Source organism: Lipotes vexillifer, unplaced genomic scaffold, assembly GCF_000442215.2.
Source record: "Lipotes vexillifer unplaced genomic scaffold, Lipotes_vexillifer_v1.1 scaffold2539, whole genome shotgun sequence".
In the NCBI taxonomy this organism is placed as follows: domain Eukaryota; kingdom Metazoa; phylum Chordata; class Mammalia; order Artiodactyla; family Lipotidae; genus Lipotes; species Lipotes vexillifer.
In genome coordinates, this window is record NW_006784858.1 from 98,707 (window position 1) to 119,477 (window position 20,771).

Consider the following 20,771-nt stretch of genomic DNA (forward strand, 5'->3'; position numbering starts at 1 on the left):
TGTGTTTGTGTGTGTGTGTGTGTGTGTGTGTGTGTGTGTGTGTGTGTGTGTGTGTATCTCCTGGTATTTTTTTTTTAAAACAAATGATAAAATGACAACACTGTCTACACACTGTTCAGCCCCTTGCTTTTCCACTGCACAATAGCTCCCAGAGACCATCCCACATCAGCACACACAGAACTGTCTCATTCATTCACAAGATATTTGGTTGCCATGGGTGTTGCATTAGCAAAACAGTCCCCTACTGGTGGACATATAGGTTATTTCTAGTCTCTTTCTATTATAAACAACGCTGCAATGAACATCTTTGTGTACACATCTCAGCACATCTGTGTGAGCACAGCTGTGAAAATGTTCCTAGAAACATTATTACTGGTGCATTCCAAATCTGATATGATGACAAGTCTCTTACTTTGATCTTCCTGGCACCAACCTCTCCTCACTCCAGTGCTCTCTCCTCACTCTCCAAGGCTGGCCTTTCCAAACACGGGTCTGGCCACATCATTCGCCAACTCTGATAATTCCAGGGCATCTTCAGTGCCAGGAGCACAAGGCCCCCATTCCTCAGCGTGGCCCAAAGGCCCTCCTGGGCCGGCATCAACCAATTTTGTGGCTTCCTCTCTACCCCCCAAGACCCATGCCTTGTCACCCCCATGCGCTGTCAGGCTCCATTTCCTTGCCTGTTGTTTCCTCTGCCTGGACTGTCATTCTCAGCTCCTTTTACCCAGAAGCTCCTGTTCACTGTGCCCCTCCTCTGTGAAGCCATTCCCACTCCCCACACTGGGCTCCCATAGGATTTAGATACAATGACTAACACATTTCTCACTAAGAGAGTATAGTTCTTTATTGACGTCTCCTCTGAAAGTCTACAAATCCCTTCATTTTTGTGTCCTTAGTACCTAGCACAGAACCTGCCAACTATTAGGGGATCAATAAAGGATTGCTGACTTCTTGAATAAATAAAATTAATTAGATAAATGAAATGCAATGCTTTGATTTTGCTGAGAAGCAAATTCATTTCAGTGGAAATCAGGATTCCATGGAGAGAGGGAAGTTAAGCAAATGCTGCAGAACTCAGAAGTTTAGACACTACAAAGTTCACAAACGTGGAAAGAGAAAAGACGTTTCCTGAAGCTGTGTACAAGCTTCAAAGGAGGAAACAGGCAACGTTTTAGTTGAAATTACCTATATGTATCCAAATCTCAGGTTATGTTTGGGCGGTGTTCAGGTGTATCATATTCAAAATATTGATGTTATTTTATAGGTGGTGTGTTAGCTTTTTTTTTTTTTTTTTTTTTTTTTTCCCCACACTATACTTTATTTCCTCAATTTACATATTGCCCAGGGATGAAGCTCCTTGTATAGGCTGGCATTCTAAAGAACAATCTTCATTAGCAGTGGGTAGTCCTTATGTCTTGGAGAACACTGCAGACAAAGCTAGGATTCCTGATGGGGGAGAGTAAATGGGGCAGCCCTAGGGCAGAGTTGGGACTGAGCTAAACTACTCTGCCCTCTTCCTCCCACCAAGCTCTCCCCCGCCCCCTCCCCTCCCTCTCCCCTTATCAACTGGGAAGAGCCAGATTATCTAATCCTTTTTACTTATGATTGACTGATTGAATTTTAATTAAAACCCATTCACACTGAAATGTTATCTCAGCTAGAACCTCAAGCCTTTTAATTGTGGAATTAAAAGCTTTCTCCCTGTTTAAATAAATTTTCAGGCATCCGTAAACAGATGAATAAAAGTTGGAGGAGGGCCGAAGAGCTCCTTGAGATCACGTTAAGCCTGCCTGGCTGGACCCGAAGATGCTGTGACTTCGTGTATTTTGGGTGATCCAAGGAGGCGGGAGCATGATCTCCGCCCACCGAGCTGCCCCCTGCTGGCCAGGGAAGGATAAGCCTCAGCTGAGGCTGCTGGAGGCTGCCTGTGGTAACAGTCATGACACGGCCCACCACCCCAGCTCAGGATCACATCTGGACCTCCCAGAGTTAGGGCACCAAGACCACATGGCTGGAAGTGCCAGAGCCAGGAGTCCCCCATAGGCGTGACTGCAAGGCCAGTCTGTCCCGCTGAGATGTTGGCTCCTTAGGACCCTCTCCTCTAACTGAACACCATTCAGGGGTCCCACCCCAGCTGTCCCTGAGCCTGAGGACCCCTCCTCTGTGCCAGGTCCCTCTGTACCACAATTTGCAGATTTCAGATTTTGTAACAGAGCAGGACCCTGTGGGGCCTTCCCAGGACAGACCCCCCTCCCCCCCCCCCCCCCTGAGAAGGACATTAGACCCATTTTACAGAAGGGAAACAGACTCAGAGATTAACATCCCCCGAGTTAAAGAGCTGAGACAGAACTCAGGCCTGTGGGACTCTATGGCTCTTACCTACTATGGCACACTGTCTTCTATCCTCACTCCCCCCACCCCCGCCACGTCCTCCACCTGCCTCTTGCCTGCAGAAAAACTTTAGCCAAAGAATAAATTTAATCAGAGAAATGAGAAACTAAAAAAGCAAAGGAAAATAGTCAAGCAAGACAAAATAATAACAGTCTAGCCATGAAACAAAGTCAAGGCCCTTTAGTTCCTCCTCAAGGGCTGTAGAGAATATTCTGAGCCACATCCTTTGAGCTGTTTTGTAGATACTGAAACCCTCACCAGGTGGAAGAAGTGAACTACACGATGACCTGACTGTATCCCTGACATAAGCTGCTGCAGTTCTAAGAACTGGCCTCAGAGAAATGGAAAAAAAACGACGCTGGAACTGAAGACTAAATGTACTTAAAACAATCGAGATGACGATGCTGATCAGACCACTGCGTGTGACACATTTCAAGATGACTGTCAGAGCTGACTGTGCTGTTTCTGCAGGGAGCCCCCTCCCTCCGCCTATACACCCTTGAAGCTCCCCTTTAAAAGCTCTTGCCCCCTGATCGGCAGTGGGGAATTGGCTTTTGGACACGAGTCCACCTTCTTCCCAGGTTGCCGGCCTCCTGAATACAGCAATCTTTCTTTTCCTACCAACAAGTACTGGCTTTGAAGCAGCAAGCAGCCAAACCTGAGTTCAGTAACAACTCTACTTGGGTAATAATTTAATGATAATAATTCTATCATAATTCCTAACCTCAATCCACTTACCTGATACCCCATCCTACCCCTTTGCCTCGTCCGTGATTTCTACCTGCTGTTAGGGGTTTATCATTGGAACACAGCCACTCTTTAGCACAGTGATGAGTTTACGTGGGTCTACTCTACTTATTTTTGGATGAAGATTTTGTGATTAACTGAAATGAGTTCCCAGGCCCAGGCAAAGGCGTGACTAACCCCAATGGCCTCTGCTGTGTGTACACAGCCACACTGATTCAAGGGGTATTCTGAGTACCTACTATGTGCTCTGTCCACTGTTCAGCACCAGGGATAGAGCAGAGAACAAGCCAACAAGTGTGCCCTCAGGAAGCACACATGCCAGTGGGGGAAACTGTAATTTTTTTTTTTAAATACACATAAAAGCAAATGCTAAGGAGAAAAATAAATTAGGCTAGAGGAAATGAGGCTATTAAATAATGAGACTGGATTTCTTGTGTGGTTTAGTCAGTCCTACTACCTTATCAAAGGCACATCAAGGGAAGTTACTCAACGGCAAAATGTAACCTCTAATTTGCTGGGGGAGAAAAAAACAAACGACAGAATAAGATAAAAATAAAACCACCCCTCCCTGCTGCTTACAAAAATATTCCACCCCTCTGGTAGGTAAACTGATAACGCTCCTTACCTGCACCTACCTGACTCTCCAGGTGCAATACGTACAAGCGCTTTCAAAAGCAGAAACCACAAAGCAATTAGCGTCACCTGTGAACGGGGTGCTCTGAGTCCTCGCGGGACGGTGACCGGCAAAGGCAGCCTCATCTCTCGCTCCCAACGGGGACGGCGGGGTCTCTGCGGCAGGAGTCTCAGCTGTGAAAGCGTCAAAGTCATCCCGCTCCCCTCCTGGTTCCTTCTTCCCCTCCTCCTCTTCTTTGCTCTCACTTTCCTCCTCTTTCGGCTCCTTTGTAAGAAGCAACGGATCAGGAGAGGAGAAATTCTGCTCCATCAAGCCCTCGGTGCTGGAATCCAGTTCTTTAATGACTTGGTCATACTGGGCAATGAAATCTTCACCCTCGGGGTTAGTCACTGTCAGGCGTGCACCGTGCTCTGCCCCGGGGTTGGGGGCCGTTAACTCGGGGCTTGATTCCAGGGCGACTTCAGGCTTGTTCTCTCCTTCTGGTTCCTTGGACACAGCGTGAAACACGTCCGAATCGTCCCTACCACATTCCTCCTCTGAATCTGTCTCTGGCTGAGGGCCGGGCAGGGGGCCGTTGCTCACGGGGGGATCCTGGACCTGGGTCTGGGCTTGGGTTGGGGGCCTCGCGGCGTCCTCCGGTGAACCGCTGGTGTCCTCAGCATCCTTCTCCGCACACAACCTGTACACCATCACGTCATCCTGGAAGTCGGACTCTTCGATGTAGGCCCCTTTGAAGAGCAGGAGGGCATTCTTCTTCATCTCCTGGATGTGTCTGGGAGGATCCACGGGGGCCGGGGCGCCCGAGTTCTCTGCATCCTCGTACGGCGCAGGGCAGCCCCCACCCACCCCCGAGGAGATGCCAGTGTCGTAGCTGTCGTCCCACTCCAGCTCCGTGTGGCTCTTCTCCTGTCCGGGAGCCAGCCGGGGCCCCATCGTCCCAGGGACCTGCTGCGGGAGGCTGAGCACAGGGCAGGTGGTGCTGGGAGCCCTCTCCTCGGGTGGGCCCAGCAGAGCCGGGCAAAGCGCCTCGGGGTCGGGGGAGTCTCCATCGTATAGGGCGGACCACACGTGGCAATCCCTTATGCAGCGGAGGATGTTGGTGTGGGCCTCCCAGAGGTACTGCAGGTAGCTGATGTCCAAGGCTTTGCCGTACTCCACGATGCAGGCCGACGGCGAGAACGCCTCAGGGGACAGCTGCTCTGAGGGCCCTGCCCCGGGGAGACACACAAGTCAGAACCGGGCAGGGGGACACAGGCAATGGATGGGAATGCAACTCATCCAGCTGCCAAGGCTTTGTCCCACCAGCTTCTTTGGTTCTAATAATTTCTGATTAAATGATTTCCAAACAATAAAAAAAAGTTAGATTTTAATAGGCAAAAATAAGAATAGAAACTCTATCCTCATAGAACATACAAAACCAATCTGGCCGGCCAGATACCGGCCATCACCAACAGAAGTCTGTTACTTGGTATCAGTCTTTAGAGAAACGTGAGCTAATGAAGGCAACCTCTCAAGTTGTTGGGAGTGAGACAGGCTGGGACCTGGGACCCTTTGCTGCAGTGCTGCAATGCTTGCACCTGGAGACACCTCTCCTCAAGCAACAAAATGCAAAGAAACTGTATGGGACTAAAACTAACTGCATGCATACCCAGTTGGGGCAAATTCTGGACCCAAAAGATACGAAGAGAGCAAAAAACCCAACTGCCACTTTTGAAGAGCCTGGAGCAAAAACAGGGTGTCAGGAGCAACAGCAGGGTACTGCGCATGCCCCCTGCACACACCACCACCTAAGGAGTGGGCGAAACACCTAAACCAGCCCTCCTGTCTGACCCCTGGACCCGCACTTACCCTCACCCCATATAAGGAGCAAGCTGGGCCCCCACTCAGGGAGCCAGCAAGCAAGGGAATCTGTTGTTTGCTCTCGCTCCCGCCGGTGCTCCAGCAGGGGACCCAATAAAGCCTTGCCTGAATTTCTTGTCTGGCCTCTAGTCAACTTCTATTGATTGGGGAAGTCCAAGAACCCTGGTCGGTAACAGGAGGATTAAGTTAGGTAATATATCCAATATAGTACCTGCCACTGAGTAGGCAATTAAGAAGATTTTTACTTTAACTCTAAAGTGGAAAGCCTATATAATCCATGAATTTGGGAAACAGATTTTCTCTAGAAAACCCTGGGTTTTTCAAAAAGGCTGTTCATTCATTCTGCCTTCCTGGGAATTATATGTACCAAACAGTGACTTAAGATAAAGTCATATTCACTCCCAAAATAGCCCTTTTAACCTAAGAATGATACCCTGACTACCTTTGATGTTAAAAGCTCTCAACCGTGTAACTGAAATAGGTATGAAAACATCTGCATTTAAGGGGGAAAAAAAAAAAAGAACTCAGACAAGGGAAAACACAAACTCTACCATTTCTGAAACATCTACTACATGGCAGGTGCTTTCTCAGTCAGTGCTATCTAATTTAATCCTCACAACAACCCTACATGGAGATACTATTTTCTCCATTTACAGATGAAGAAATTTAGGCTCAGAGACAATGATCATCCAACGAGTCAGCGGCAGAGCCAGAAATCAAGCAAAAGCTGTCTTACGTCGTCAACCTCTCTCCTTTTTTCGTGCGATGCCACACCTTTCAACCCTATTCATTGTCTAAATCCCTATTTGACTGGGCCACAAGTGAACCTTTAAGAATACACATTTTCACCTCGTTAGGGTGGACATAATCCATTTTTTACAGCTCTACTTTTAAAAGTTTACCTCTTATCCACTTTGACTACTGATAATATTTATTTAGCACTTACTACATACTAGGTAGTTTTCTAACAGCTTTGTATGTCCTACATCACTTATTCTTGGAACAACCCTTTGAGGAAAGCAGATGAGGAAAAAAATCTTAGAAAGATCAAGTAGTTTGCCCAAGGAAGGAGCAGCGCTGAGATTCAGAATCCTAGCTCTTAACTACCGCACAAAAATCACATTATCTATCTACCCACCTACCTACCTATGTAACCACCTATCCATCAGGGCACTTAGCCACCGTAAGGCAACCTCAGAGAGAGGAGAGCGGAAAGGAATGGGATTTGGAATCAGAGGACCTCTGTCCTCTGTGTAACCTTAAATAAGTCAATCCCTCACTCTGAGTCTATTTCTTCATCTACAAAATGGGAATACTGTCTTCAAAGGATTAAATGTGATAACACAGGGAAAGAACGTGGTGAGTTGCAGGCACTCAACCATCATATGTTTAACCTGAAATTTGAATTCTGCAGAAAGGTCAGCCACAGACTCATTCTTAAAACAACTTTTTTAGTAAACAAAAAAGACATCAATTTTTAAATACGCTTTTAAAAATGACAGTTGGGTAGGAAAATATAAGATATGCATACTAGTTTACCTAACAGGAAAATATACTGAAAGTACAGCTTGTTACACTGCCACATAAAGTATTAATTTCCACGATACACTGTATCTTTATTTGAAAACTAAGAATCAGTAAGACAACCTTAATTTCTAAGAATTACATTTATACCAAATATGCTGATATTTTCTTAGTCAAGTAGCCCAACTCTTAGACAAAATACTTTTTATCGAAGAGGACTAGAGCTGGGTGGACAGAATGACACTGTTTTGGGGGATGTCAGAATATAGATTGGAAACACAGAAGTCAGCACGAGGCCGGGACCATTTCCTAGTGGTCACAGGATAGGCAGACCCCTCCTGAGCTGAAGCAGCCTTCTGACCACCAAAGACACACAAACGCCCCTTTGCTGCCTGCCAGAGGGAGGGCCGCGGTTGACACGGGGGGGCCATTTAAATTTTACTTGGACAAGATCAGCTGTGGCTGGCAAACACCACAGGGTACTGTGGCTTCTGGGACAATAAGTATTTATGAAAAACCCTCGTGATGTCAATCAAATGCCATATCAGACATTTCACATTTTAGAATGATATATCATTGGCAGGCAAAAGCATCCACAAATGGGTCCCTTTGGAAATTAAAATAAGGGCTAATTCTGTCTTAGCTATAGCCACCCTCCACACCCTCAGCCCCATTTTGTTTAAAAAGACACACGGGTACACTCTTCATACTGGACTCTGAGGATGGCGCTAGGAAGCCTAGTTAAAATAAAGGTCTGGGAACACTGAGTAGGTAAGAGCTGGGTACGTCAAGGAACGCTGATTACCAAACATCCAGAACTCTTTACACAAAGCAGAAAAGGACGCCCAGGTAGTCAGTCAGAAAAGAAATGGGACTCACTACATCATTCCCTGTCTACCTAGAGACAGACACATCCAAGGAGAGATGGAATTGGGCATCCTTTTGTTTAAAGATTATCCCTCGAGAGGTCCTCCCCTGACAGGCTGGGACCTGGGACCCTTCACTGCAGTGCCTGGACCTGGACAAACATCTCTTCGGCTCCTGCAGCAACAGAATACAAAGAAACTATAAGGGGCTAAAAATAACTGCGTGCATTCACAGTTGGGGCAAACTATGAACAACAAGATACAAAAAGGCCAAAACCCAACTGCCACTTCTGAGGTGTCAGGGGCAAAAGCAGGGCCCTGCGAAGGATCCCTGGCCTGACCCACCAATTCGCACCCCCCTCACACCACTTAAGGGACCAGCTCACTCCACCTTGGGGAGCAAGCAGGGGAAGCTGTTTCTTGTTCTCCCTCCCTTGGGCTGTAACACGAGTCCCAATAAGGCCTTGCCTGAATTTCTCACCTGGCCTCTCTTCAATTTCTATTGATTAAAGAATCAAGGACCCAGGTCGGTAACACTCCTACCTGGACTCTCATGCGTGCACTTTGACCAAAGAATATAATCCCTCTCTTGGTTCCCAAGCGTCAGGGTGATCCCGCTGGAGCAGCAGACAGGGGTCAGGGCGAGCAGCTTGGCCGCAGAAACAGAGTAACAGTCTCTCTCCTTCACAGCCCACCTCTGACTCAGCATCATGTGATTGCAAGGGATCAGATACCTGGAAAGCCAAAAAGGGCCAGCGTTCAGTGTCTGCAGGTCCGTTCCCAGTCCGCCACCGCCTAAGCCACGATCGTCACAGCCGGGGTGGCTCATCCTCTCCCCACTCTCACTCCAGCCATCCCACCAGCCCCCAGGGCTCACTCCCGTGCTTAAAACTTGTCAAGGGCTCCTTTCTTCTGACGCAGATTTAAGGGCCTTCACAATTTAACCTCCACAAACTTCCCCATCTTTTAATAGATCCGCTATCCCTCTGTGCCTCCGGGCCTTTGCACCTACCCTAACCGTCCCCTGCAATGTGCTTTCCCCTCCCCCTGCCTGACAAAGGCCTTGTCATCCTGCAAAGTCTGGCTTCAGTGTCCTCTTCTCCGGGAAGGCTTCTGGGCTTCCTACTCCAAGATGGAACTACCCTCTACCTCCACTATGCTCACAGCCTTCTACTAAGACACTATTACTAGAATCACAATCATCTCGGTGTCTCCCTTCTCAACATAATGTGCTGTCAGAGCAAGCACCTCCTTCAAGAGTTCTGTCTCATGATCCCGAAACTCTGGCTCAGAGTCGGTACTGAGTGACAGCAGTTGCACAAAAAGGCAAAGGGACCCGTCATGGTGCGAATCTCCTCTCATATTCTCGCGTGTGATCATGAGGACATATTGTGCTACAGGTGTTCCATCACCAGTTCCAAAGGGTGGGTGTGTGTAAGGCAGGGGCAGGATGTCCCCACCCCACCAAGCAATCAATGGTCCAGACATGAAGGTGTCCTTCAGTTCTGCTCAGGCCTGACGCTGTCTAGCCGGAGATGGCAGCGCACCCCACAGGTTAAGGGTTCGGTCCTACAAGGCTTCCCCCGAGAACCCCAACACACACACACACTTCAGACGCCACTCACAAGTCCAGCTGTCACCTGTGCTTCCGACTAACCGGCTATACATCAGAGGTGCCAACGACTCCCCTCCTCGGGTTCGATTAATTTACTAGAGCGGCTCATGGAACTCAGAGACATTTTACTTACCAGGTCACTGGTTTATTACGAAAGGCTATAACTCAGGAACGGCCAGATGCAGAGATGCACGGGGCAAGGGTGGGAAAAGGGCGTGGAGCTTCCATTCTCTCTCCAGGCTGCCTCCCTCCCAGCGTTCACCAACCCAGAGGCTCTCCAAACCCGACCGTGGCGGGGCTTTATGGAGGTTTCATTATATAGTCATGGTTGACTGAATCACTGGCCATTAGCGCTTAATTCAACCCTCTCCCCTCTCTGGATATCAGGGGGGTGGGACTCAAAAGAAAATGGGCAAAGACCAAATATATATTTCTCCTTATAAATCACAACATTACAGTGGCCAAGGGCTCACTGGGGAACACTGGGCCCGGTTTCACACAAAACACTTTTGGGTGGTGAGCAAAGCATCTCAGGATCATTATGAACCTGGAGAGAAGAAAGCCTGGCCAATCGTTTCTGACACACTTGGAGCACACTAGCGGGCTGTGTGGGTACAATAAAGTGTGTTTAAATGGCTTCCTTTCCTGACAGGGAGATAGACCATACTGTTTATTTAAACAAAGATGGCACAAATGGGATGGAGGCCTCACGGCCAGAGCCGAGTGTCCCACGTTTGTGCAGGAGCCAACTCCAGAGACCCCAAGCCCGTAGGCAAACAACCACAATCTTCAGTAAACCAGAATGTTTTTGTTTCTGTATTTAGCTTTTGAGAGAGAGGCAGTACAGAGGAAAATAAGCTGTGATGACGGATTCAGTGAAAAAGATAAAAGTACAACTTCCAGGGCATGTCTTGAGGCCAGTAAACATTAAGCCGTCTCCCACAGCTCCTGTTGGTCCAAAAGAGGAAAACCTATGCTTGCATTAATGACTGAGCCACTGCAAGTGCCTGAGTCAAGGAGGAAAAGAGATTTAATTCTCTTCAGAGTAGTTTACACTTAAGGTCTTAATAATGTCCATGGTATAAAATGACAAACTTGCCACTTAACCTTCTGTTCTCAAAAAATAAATCAAACCATGCCTCATGCAACCCAAACCTCAGCTAGGTGGCCAGGTAAGGGGTTCCCAGTCTCCCCTCCCCGCACTCATGGGCATATAACACACACACACTCATACACACACGAGCCTAAATCCCTCTCCCTAAGATCCAGACACACCCCGCATGTCTGATGTGGTGGCATCTATGTGCATAAGTTCAGTTGCATGGGAGTCAAACGTTCTAAAAACAAAAAGGAAAGATTGGGGCGGGGTGGGGGAAAAGAGGCCAGATCTGTTCTAATCCTTAGTCCAGCTTTGGGGACTTGTAAATGAGCCCTACTGCAGAAGAAACAGATCCTGTAGGTAGAAAATGAAGGAGCTCTTTTCACGGGGATCTCTGTGAGCAGAGATGCTTTGTTGACCAAGAGTGGGGCAGAGAAGAGAGCCCTTCTCCCACCTGTCTGAAGCTAGCGCAGCTCTGGCCCCTGGAACACTCAAGGGGGCAGCGCAGCTCCAGCACCTGAGCGCCATCCCCGTCCCCAGCACTCTCAGGAGGGGCGGGGACATGGCAGGGACAGAGGGGAGGCAGCACCAACCAAAGGGGCTCAGCAGAGATGATGCTGCGGCAACTGTCTTGATCGTGAACACACGTAAGGCCCCTCCCTTGGGACACCCCCCAGAAGTGATGGCTGACGCTTTGCAGGGGGCCAAGGTCTTATATGAGGAGCGGGGGTGACAGCCAGGAAAACCCATCCTGTGGTTGTTGATGTGAACGCTTCTGCTCTCACAGAAGCGAGTGAGGCTCAGGGAAATTCAGGTTACAGAGGATTTTTTTTTTTTTCATAGTTGAGAAAAAAAATTTTATTTATACAGCATACATATAAGTTAAAAAGTGGCAGAATGTTAACAACTACTGAATCTAGACACAGAATACATGGGTGTTCGTTATACTATTCATTCAAATTTTCTACATATGAAAATATTTCATAATAAAAAACTGGAACATAATAAAATTAAAAGGGGCCTAAATGCAATGAGGTACCCAAGAACAGGTCCCTGAGACAAAAAAAAAAAATACATTAGTAGAAAAACTGGCAAAATCTGAATAAAGTCTGTACTATAGTTAATATTATTGTATTAATGGTAATTTCCTAGTAAATGTGCCATGGCTACATAAGATGTTAAGGGGAAGCTGGATAAAGGGAACTCCCTATACCACCTTTGCAAATTTTCTGTAAATCTAAAATTATTCCAAAATAAAAAGTTATTTTTAAAAGGGGGCAACCAGTATATAAAAGCTAGAAGTTTTCATTGATGTTTTTGACAGAATACATGAAATAGGACTACTTCTTAATAATGCTAGTCAATCAATAAGGAAAATAAGTGATCAGTAACACAAAACATCTGACTGTAGGTCTTCCAAGAAAGGAAAAAGGACTAACAAACAAGAATATAGTGCTTTACCATTTACAAATCTTTCACATACATTCCATTTGACCCTCACAACATCGCTGTGAGGTAGGCAGCACAGATATTATTCCCATTTAACAGATGAGGAAAGTGAATCTCAGAGCAATTAACTGATTTGCCCAAGGTTCTACAATTAGTAAATAATTTGTATTCATATCAGTCTTTGGCCTAAAAATTCAGCACCCCATCTCCCCTCATACTTGCCTACCTACTTCACAGGGATAATGAAGATAAAATGAATTCAAGGCTAGAAAAATACTTTGAGGGAAATAATTTTCCACGATATATGGCTCATTCCCCTTCTTGTCCCAGCTTGTGCGTGAACACAGAATTTTATATTGCCTCTGTTCTGTGTTCAGCTAAGCAACTAAGTAAGACAGGGGAACAGTGTGATCCTCTTTATATAAATTACAATCAGGGTAACTGCTATTACAGCAAGTTGAAAAACAACACAGAAAGGCCAATGTGCAACTACACAGGATTTATTGCACCCTTATTTTCATCATTAATTATTTAAGAAATAAACTGCTTCAATGCTTTTATATACTGCAGGAACTCAATGACTGCTTACAGCTCAAACAAAGCATATTTCATGATTTAAGTTGATATATGTAGATTTCTACTCTTTGTCTGAAGTACTAAAACAAAATGGAACAGTGGATCAAACCTAATAAAGCTATTTATCAAACATCACCAGTGGGCAGCTTGAAATTATATTAGAATAAATAGTTACTGGGAATTTGCAACTCTGCAAACACATGCTTTCAGTAGAAACTAAGAACTTCCTTCTGAGTAAATCAAATAAAGGGAGATCCCCCATAGGTTGAAGGAGGGGGTTCTATAAAACTGGAAATTGGAGAGTCAGGTCAAATGAGTAACACCCCTGTATTCAAAGCAGTACTTCTACTACTGTGCCTTTAAAACGAAGGATTAGCCCAGAGGGAAGAGTGGGAAAACCGTACACTGACCCTCTGTCTCTCCATCATTTACACATAAAGACTAGAAACAGAATAAAGTCAGAAGCTCCCCAAACGTCAAACATCAAATACACCACCATGTATAAAACAGATAGCTAGGGCTTCCCTGGTGGCGCAGTGGTTGAGAGTCCGCCTGCCGATGCAGGGGACACGGGTTCGTGCCCCGGTCCGGGAAGATCCCACATGCCGCGGAGTGGCTGGGCCCGTGAGCCATGGCGACTGAGCCTGCGCGTCCGGAGCCTGTGCTCCGCAACGGGAGAGGCCACAACAGTGAGAGGCCCGCGTACCACACACACACAAAAACAACAACAACAACAACAAAAACCCCATATAGCTAGTGGGAACCTGTGGTACAGCACAGGGAGCTCAGCTCGTTGCTCTGTGATGAGCTAGATGCGTGGGATGGGGGGCAGGGGGAGGTCGGTCCAAGAGAGAGGGGATATATGTATACATGTAGCTGATTCACTTCATTGTACAGCAGAAACTAACACAGCATTGTAAAGCAATTATATTCCAATAAAAAACATAATAAAGTGGCTGTCGATAGCAGAAAAATCACTTATGAATTTAGTACAGATGTCTGTCATCAAACTATCTTTTCATTTCAACTATATTTGGCTGGGGTGGGATTTTATTTAAATTCAGGAAGCAGTAAATATAATCAGAGACTAATAAATGGCTTTAGAGGCTCAGATTACTCAAAGCCATCCCAATACAGCAGGAAAAATATATTCCCCACATTGTCCTCCCTTTTTTCATTATTTCCCCAACCCTCTGCAACCCTGGGTCCATTTTCTATTTTTATTGGATATTACTCATTAAAATAAATCATTATCACTTCTGAAACAATTCAGTGATAATCAATAACAAAGGACACAAGTTGCCTACTGCTACACTGACAATAAAGACAAAACAAAACAAAGCAGTGAAGTATGATGAAGTAAGCAAGGTGCTTCTTAAGAGACGATGATAACCTCAGTAATGTACCAACAGGCAAAAATCTTAAAAGCAACGTTAGTGAATTTCAAAAGGCTCGTTTGTTTTTCAGAGACATTCTGGCTGTGTTTCTCCTATTCACCTTACCCTAGACTGGCATTTTTTTGTCCCCTCTCCTCCAGACACCCAATGCCCACATAAGATGGGAATGCTCCTGAAGAGAACAGGCAGCTTCTCTTCCAGCAAAACAGCCTCTATCTGAACACAACAGGCAAAGCAGTTCATAAACCTGGCAAATGACCAGCACTTCTGAAAGGAACACCCCAACCAGAATATTCAGAAATGGCATTCAGGGTATTAAGCAATTAAATGTTGCCTAAACTGGGAAGTGCCAAGAACATGTAGTTGATCTGTCACTTCACTGCTTGTCAGCATTTCCTGCCTCTGCCTTAGGCCTATCAGAGGTCACATCCCTGGAGGTGGGCAATTTCTCCTTGGTTTTCTGCTCCCTTAAATAGCCTCTCTTTTGGGGGACCTTATTTCAACTTACTTTTCTAATATTTTGCTAAAGGAAATAAACAGATCAGTTACAAATGGATTATCACTTTGAAATGTCAATAATTAAGAGTATTTGGGTTGCAACAAAAATTGATGCAGTTTATTTATCATGGAACAAATAACTTCATTAAAAGGATTCACATAATCTTCACTGCTCTATTGCCTCTCAGATCTACAAGTTTATCATGTATATTCAAATGACTACAGCGGCAACAACAAAAAGGACAGGTTATAAATCTATTTTTTAGGTCCCTTAAAGTTTAAATGACTAGAAAAATAAGGATTTTTCATTGTCCTTGCTTTTGGTACAGATTCTAAATCAGAAAAGACATTGTTTTCATTACAGTAACCCCCCGCCCTTATCTATGGAGGATACATTCCAAGACCCCCCGTGATGCCTGAAACCACGGGTAGTACTGAACCCTATATACATACTATGTTTTTTTCCTATACATACATACCTATGATAAAGTTTAATTTATAGATTAGGCTCAGTAAGAGATTAACAACAATAGCTAGTAATAAAATAGAACAACTATAATAATACACTGTAATAAAAGTTATGTGAATGTGGTCTCTCTGTCTCTCAAAATACCTTATTGTGCTGTACTCACCCTTCTTCTTGTGATGATGTGAGATGACAAAATGCCTATGGGATGAGATGAAGTGAGGTGAAAAATGTAGGGCTTGTGACGCAGGCTGCTATCGACCTTCTAACATATAAAGGAGGACCATCTACTTAAGGTGATCCTGGATCACTGAGCCATGAGGATGTTGATGGCTGGATACCAGGGGCAGACGATGTCAATGGCTAGGGATCCTGGGTGGGACAGCGTGAGATTCCATCACAATACTCAGAACAGCGCACAATTTAGAACCTATGAACTGCTTATTTCTGGAATTTTCCATTTAATATTTTTGGACCGCAGTTGACCTTGGGTAACTGAAACCTCAGAAAGTAAAATCGTGGGTAAGGGGGTTCTACTGTAGTTTAAAATGTATTTTCTAGAAAATTCCCCTCCCTTAAATTTGTGTAGTGCTTTATAGTGTTTCAAAACATTTTCACAGATATCACCACAGTTGATCCTCCCCAAAACCTTACGGGATAGCAAATTCCAAAACCAGAATAGGTCAAGGGGTCCCAACTGGATTCGTTACACCCCATCACTCCAGCCACCATTGTTCATAGCCTTGTTCTCATATTTTTAAATCTCATTATGCCTTTCTGCTGCAAATTTAGGAGTAACTTCTTCAATCTTTCTTCTAGTTCATTAATCCTCTCTTAATCTGTATCTTAAATGCTATTTATACCAAACACTCAGTTTTTCATTTTAATAATTACAGTTTTTACTTCTAAAAACCCCAGTTGGTCTTCAAATCTGCCTGTCATTTTTGCTTGATTATCAAAATGCCATTTTTATTTTAACAGAAAGTAACAAGTACTGGAGAGGATGTGGAGAAAGTGGAACCCTGTGCACTGTTGGTGGGCATGTAAAATGTGCAGCTGTTATGGAAAACAACAAAAAAATTTAAACAGAATAACCATATGATCCAGCAATTCCACTTCTGGATATATACACAAAAGAAGTGAAAGCAGGGTCTAGAAGAGAGATACCCCCATGTTCATAGCAGTGTTATTCACAACAGCCAAAATGGTAAGCAATCCAAGTGTCCAGTGGCTAAGATTCCATGCTCCCAATGCAGGGGGCCTAGGTTCGATCCCTGGTCAGGCAACTAGATCACATATGCTGCAACTAAAGATCCCGCATGCTACAACGAAGATTCCACATGCCACAACTAAAATCCGGCACAGCCAAATAAATAAATAAATAAATATTTCAAAGTGTCCATCGGCAGACAAATGGGTAAACAAAATGTAGTATAAATAATGTAACATTATTCAGCCTTAAAAAGGAAGGGAATTCTGACACCTGCTGCAATATGAACCTACCTTGCAGACACTGTGCTAAGTGAAATAAGTCAGGCACAAAAAGACAAATACTGTATGAGGCAACTTACATGAGATACCTAGAACAGAGACAGAAAGTAGGATGGTGGCTGCCAGGGGCTGGGGGAGGGGAGAAACGGGGAGTTAGGGTTTAAAGCGTGCAGAGGGTTTGTTTTACAAGGTGAGAGCAGTTCTGGAGATGGATGGTGGCTGCCAGGGGCTGGGGGAGGGGAGAAACGGGGAGTTAGGGTTTAAAGCGTGCAGAGGGTTTGTTTTACAAGGTGAGAGCAGTTCTGGAGATGGATGGTGGCAACGGTTGTACAATACTGTGAATGCATTTAATACCACTGAACTGTACGGTTAAGATGGTAAATTGTAGGTTCTGCGTATTTTACTACAATTGAAAACACTTGTTAAATGTGCGGGGCAATCAGCAGTTCAGAGGACAGAGACCAGGAAGCAGAGGCTTCCTGCGCGTCTACCGTGTGCCAACCTCTGACCTCTGCATCCACCACCACCCCCACTCGCTTTTCTCAGATTCCCCCAGGCGGCGCGACAGAATTAGAAATACAGAAAGTATTAAATAAAGGACAACTACTATTATTATGGTCTCACCATCATCCTCATTAAGGAAACAGAGAAGAAACTCAGGCTCAGAGTGCTGGACCCATGGTTACGGGCAGCACTCTTGCCATGACTCCATTCAGAACCTGCGACCACGTGCCCTTCAGGCACTTTCCTGGGAAATGATGGGTCCTTACTCGCCCTGGAAGTCACAGCCCTGACTTGGATGCCTAAAGTATTTCAATCACGAGCTGATTTCTTCACCTTCATAAGGCACAGGTCTGGGTCTCAAAAGGTGCTTTGACCTGTACAACTTCTGAGGACAGTTTTACAACAAGTGCCACCCAAGGAGTAGACAAAGGCCACTGAACAGAAGTGTCCACCCCCTGGGCTCAGTCTCCCCTGGTGACCCAGAGCTGGGATGCCGGGCCAGCCTTCCAGGTCCACTGAGAAAGACAGATGCTTTCCATGCCGTTAAAGAAGCAGCACTCAAGAATCTAACATTTAAATATAATCAGAATTTACCCTTGTTGCAGGCAAAGTCTGGTTTGGGGCAGTAAAAAAGGCTATAATGAGTTGCTCTGATGGATTTCATTCAGGCCTGCTAATGCACTGTCAAATCAGTAGAGACTCGATGGGAAGCAAATGTAATCCTTTTAGGACAGATAACTAATGCTCTCCCGGACTCCCCTGGGTGTTTCTTTATGAGCGGATTTATTCTTTGCTAATGCCCTAAGGTTAGTTACTGATGACCTGATCTAAACCCCTAAAAAGTCCAAAAGCTCTCTTTAAACTAAAAAAATTAATAGGTGATACTCTCCCATAAAAGAGTGACTCCGTAAGGCCACCGTCGTTCCACCCACCAGCCCCCTGTGGTATCTGCATCGCTCCCTTTTGCAGGACACCACGTCTACACTGCAGCCTTCCTCAAACCAGTGGTTCTCAAACTTAGCCTCGCGTCAGAATCCGCTGGAGAGTTTGTTCAAAGCACAGCCTGCCAGGCCCCACCCACCACCAGAGTTTCTGATTCAGCACATCTGGAAGATGGCCAAGAACGCGTGTTTCTCACGAGATCCTGGGGGATGTCTCTGCCGCTGTTCCCAAGATCGCACGTCATCACCCCCTTACTTTTCCACAGCCACTTCTGTGGGAATGCTGGACATCCTCTTGGGATGCCAGCTCCTCAGTAATTCTGCTCACGTCATGTCTAAACCCCAGTGGGGACCAGGGGCAAGCCGGGTCTCCTCCCTCTTGCGCCGCCCTCAGCTCCTTCTGCCCTTCTTCTGCCCGAGGAGCGGTCAGAAACAGGGTCTAAGGAATGAGGAGGTGGAGGGCATGCCCGAGGACCTGGTTGGCTCGTTCCCTTTTGCTTCCACACCACCAGAGGGGAGTGAGGAAGCACAAGCCCTCACCTCTCCTCCTTCACAAAAGAGATGCTTCTCTCAGGGACCCTGAGGAGCAGAGGCAGGGGCAAGGCAGGGCTGGGTGTTCCTGAGTTTCCTGCCAAATGACCAAACTAATGTCGTCTTAACAGCAGTCCACGTTGACTCCTGACGCCTGTCTTCAGATACCAGTCCCTTCATGAAATCTTTCCCACCTGGACGTATGAAGGACATACCTTTTCCGCCTTGTATACATGTATGTCCTTTTCAGTTCGTCCCCTCCATGCCTTATTCCCTTCTGAATTGTACACAGAAAGTACTCATTAAATATTTACTGAATTTAATTGAAACATACTCACAGGTCAGACAGTGAGCACTGTTCCATTTCTAAAGCAAGAGTCATAGAAATTATACATCAACAGCATTTAATATTTAGAAAAGTTGTTTTCAAAAACGAGTCCCCTAAAAATGTACTTCAGGAGAAAGACATGCAGCTACGGACCAGAAGAGCGTTCATAATATTTCTGAAAGTTTCCAAACATTCTACGTATTCTTTCCAGGAGCACATGTATAATCTAATGCATTTGGCCCCCTAAAAACTGTTAACAGTAAAACGAAAATTAACCTTGGGAAATAATGCAGAAATTAAATTGATTTGCTCGATGATTTTCTTTCTTAGAAGCATGGCCTTTACTTCACTTATATTACCAAAGAAAAATGTAATAGCGATAGTGTAGAGCTTTCCTTTAAAGGGAACAAAAGATGGCAACTCACCTTAGAATTAGTTGTAACATCACATCTTCACAATGTAAACCGATGAGAGTTCTAAATAATGCCAGGGACACCACACAAAGCTGGGAAGCAAGAAAAATATCTATTTCAGATATTGGAAGGACAGCTCTGCTTCACACAGATGGCAAATAAATCAGAATTACAAAATAAAATGACCTTTTTCTTTTTTAGCAGTTTTGATTAAGAAAAATGTAGAATTACCCTCCTAATAAAATGCCTGTGCTCACATTTCCAACTTGTAAAGATCCAGATAAATATGTCCCCTACAACTCCCCAACACACACACACACACACACACACACACACACCATCTCCTATTTATGTCATTTGTTTTCCTAGTTATTTTCAAATACGACACTGGTTATTTGCAAGACAGGGCTAACAGAAAATTGCATATACCCCAGCCATCTCTTTCTCTCCAGAGTCCTCAGCCCTAAGCCTCAGCTCTTCTTGCCTTATCTCTTGGCTTTGGGGAAAACATTCTCCTGGGTTCCATTTCCCATAGTGCTGAGGGATGATGATATACTTTCCTAGGATGTTCATTAAAAAACAAGATTTCTTGCAATCTCTGATTTCCAAAAAGGAAAGATAAACTGTCCAACAGAGAAGGTTCCCAAAGGTGCAATATAAAATCACCGTGCCTTTTGGGAGTAAGCTTTTGCTGTTCCATCAGGCCACTTAAGTAATTTAGGCTCTCATTCTTTGTATAGGAGAATAAGGGCTAGCCTGTGTTCTAGGCAGGACAGGTTTGCAAGCTGGTCAATGAAGTCCGTAACGGTGCTGTAGAGAAAGCGCTGTACTTGGCGTGCCCCAAAACATCTCTTGTGCTCAGGGCAGGTCACACCTTACAGTTAGGAAGAAGCAAATATTTCATTCCGTTCCTTCCACGCCTTTGCACATGCTGTTCCTCTGTCTGGAATGTCTTCCTCTGTCTCCTCTGCAGGATAACCCTACTTATTCTCAAAGACTGACTGTAGGCATCACCTCTCCTAGGAAATCTTTCTTCTCTTTCTCCCAGGATTACCACTCAACACCCCCTTTCCCCAGTCCGAGTCCTCTCTATATGTTGCCATAGTGACCTGGGCAAATCACTGTCAAGGGTGCTCAGCACCCTGTACCTGTCTTTTTATTACTGAGTCCAGGGAGTTCATTATTCTACATACAAGTATCTTTTCAGACACATGATTTGCAAAGATTTCTTCTTATTTTGTCAGCTGTTTTTTCAATTTCTTAATGGTGTCCTTTGAAACACCAAAGTTTTTACTTTTTTACAGATTTTAGATTTCTTCTTGAATCAGTTTCAGAAGTTTGTGTCTTTCACAGGAGTAAAGACACAGACCTACTAGAGAATGGACTTGAGGATATGGGGAGGGGGAAGGGTAAGCTGTGACAAAGCGAGAGAGAGGCATGG

The 20,771-nt window shown here is 45.2% G+C and overlaps 1 protein-coding gene across 1 annotated transcript in view; it reads right to left on the reverse strand.

Annotated features, from left to right (window-relative positions):
- FHIP1A (FHF complex subunit HOOK interacting protein 1A) overlaps positions 1-20,771 on the reverse strand; it is a gene marked incomplete at its 5' end in the record, with an annotated part of 38,547 nt that overhangs the window by 10,279 nt on the left and 7,497 nt on the right. The window contains 3 exons of the mRNA XM_007457000.1: positions 3,841-4,980; positions 8,566-8,756; positions 19,343-19,422. Of these exons, the coding sequence (XP_007457062.1) occupies positions 3,841-4,980; positions 8,566-8,756; positions 19,343-19,422 (1,411 nt within the window). The remainder of the gene's footprint in view (positions 1-3,840; positions 4,981-8,565; positions 8,757-19,342; positions 19,423-20,771) is intronic.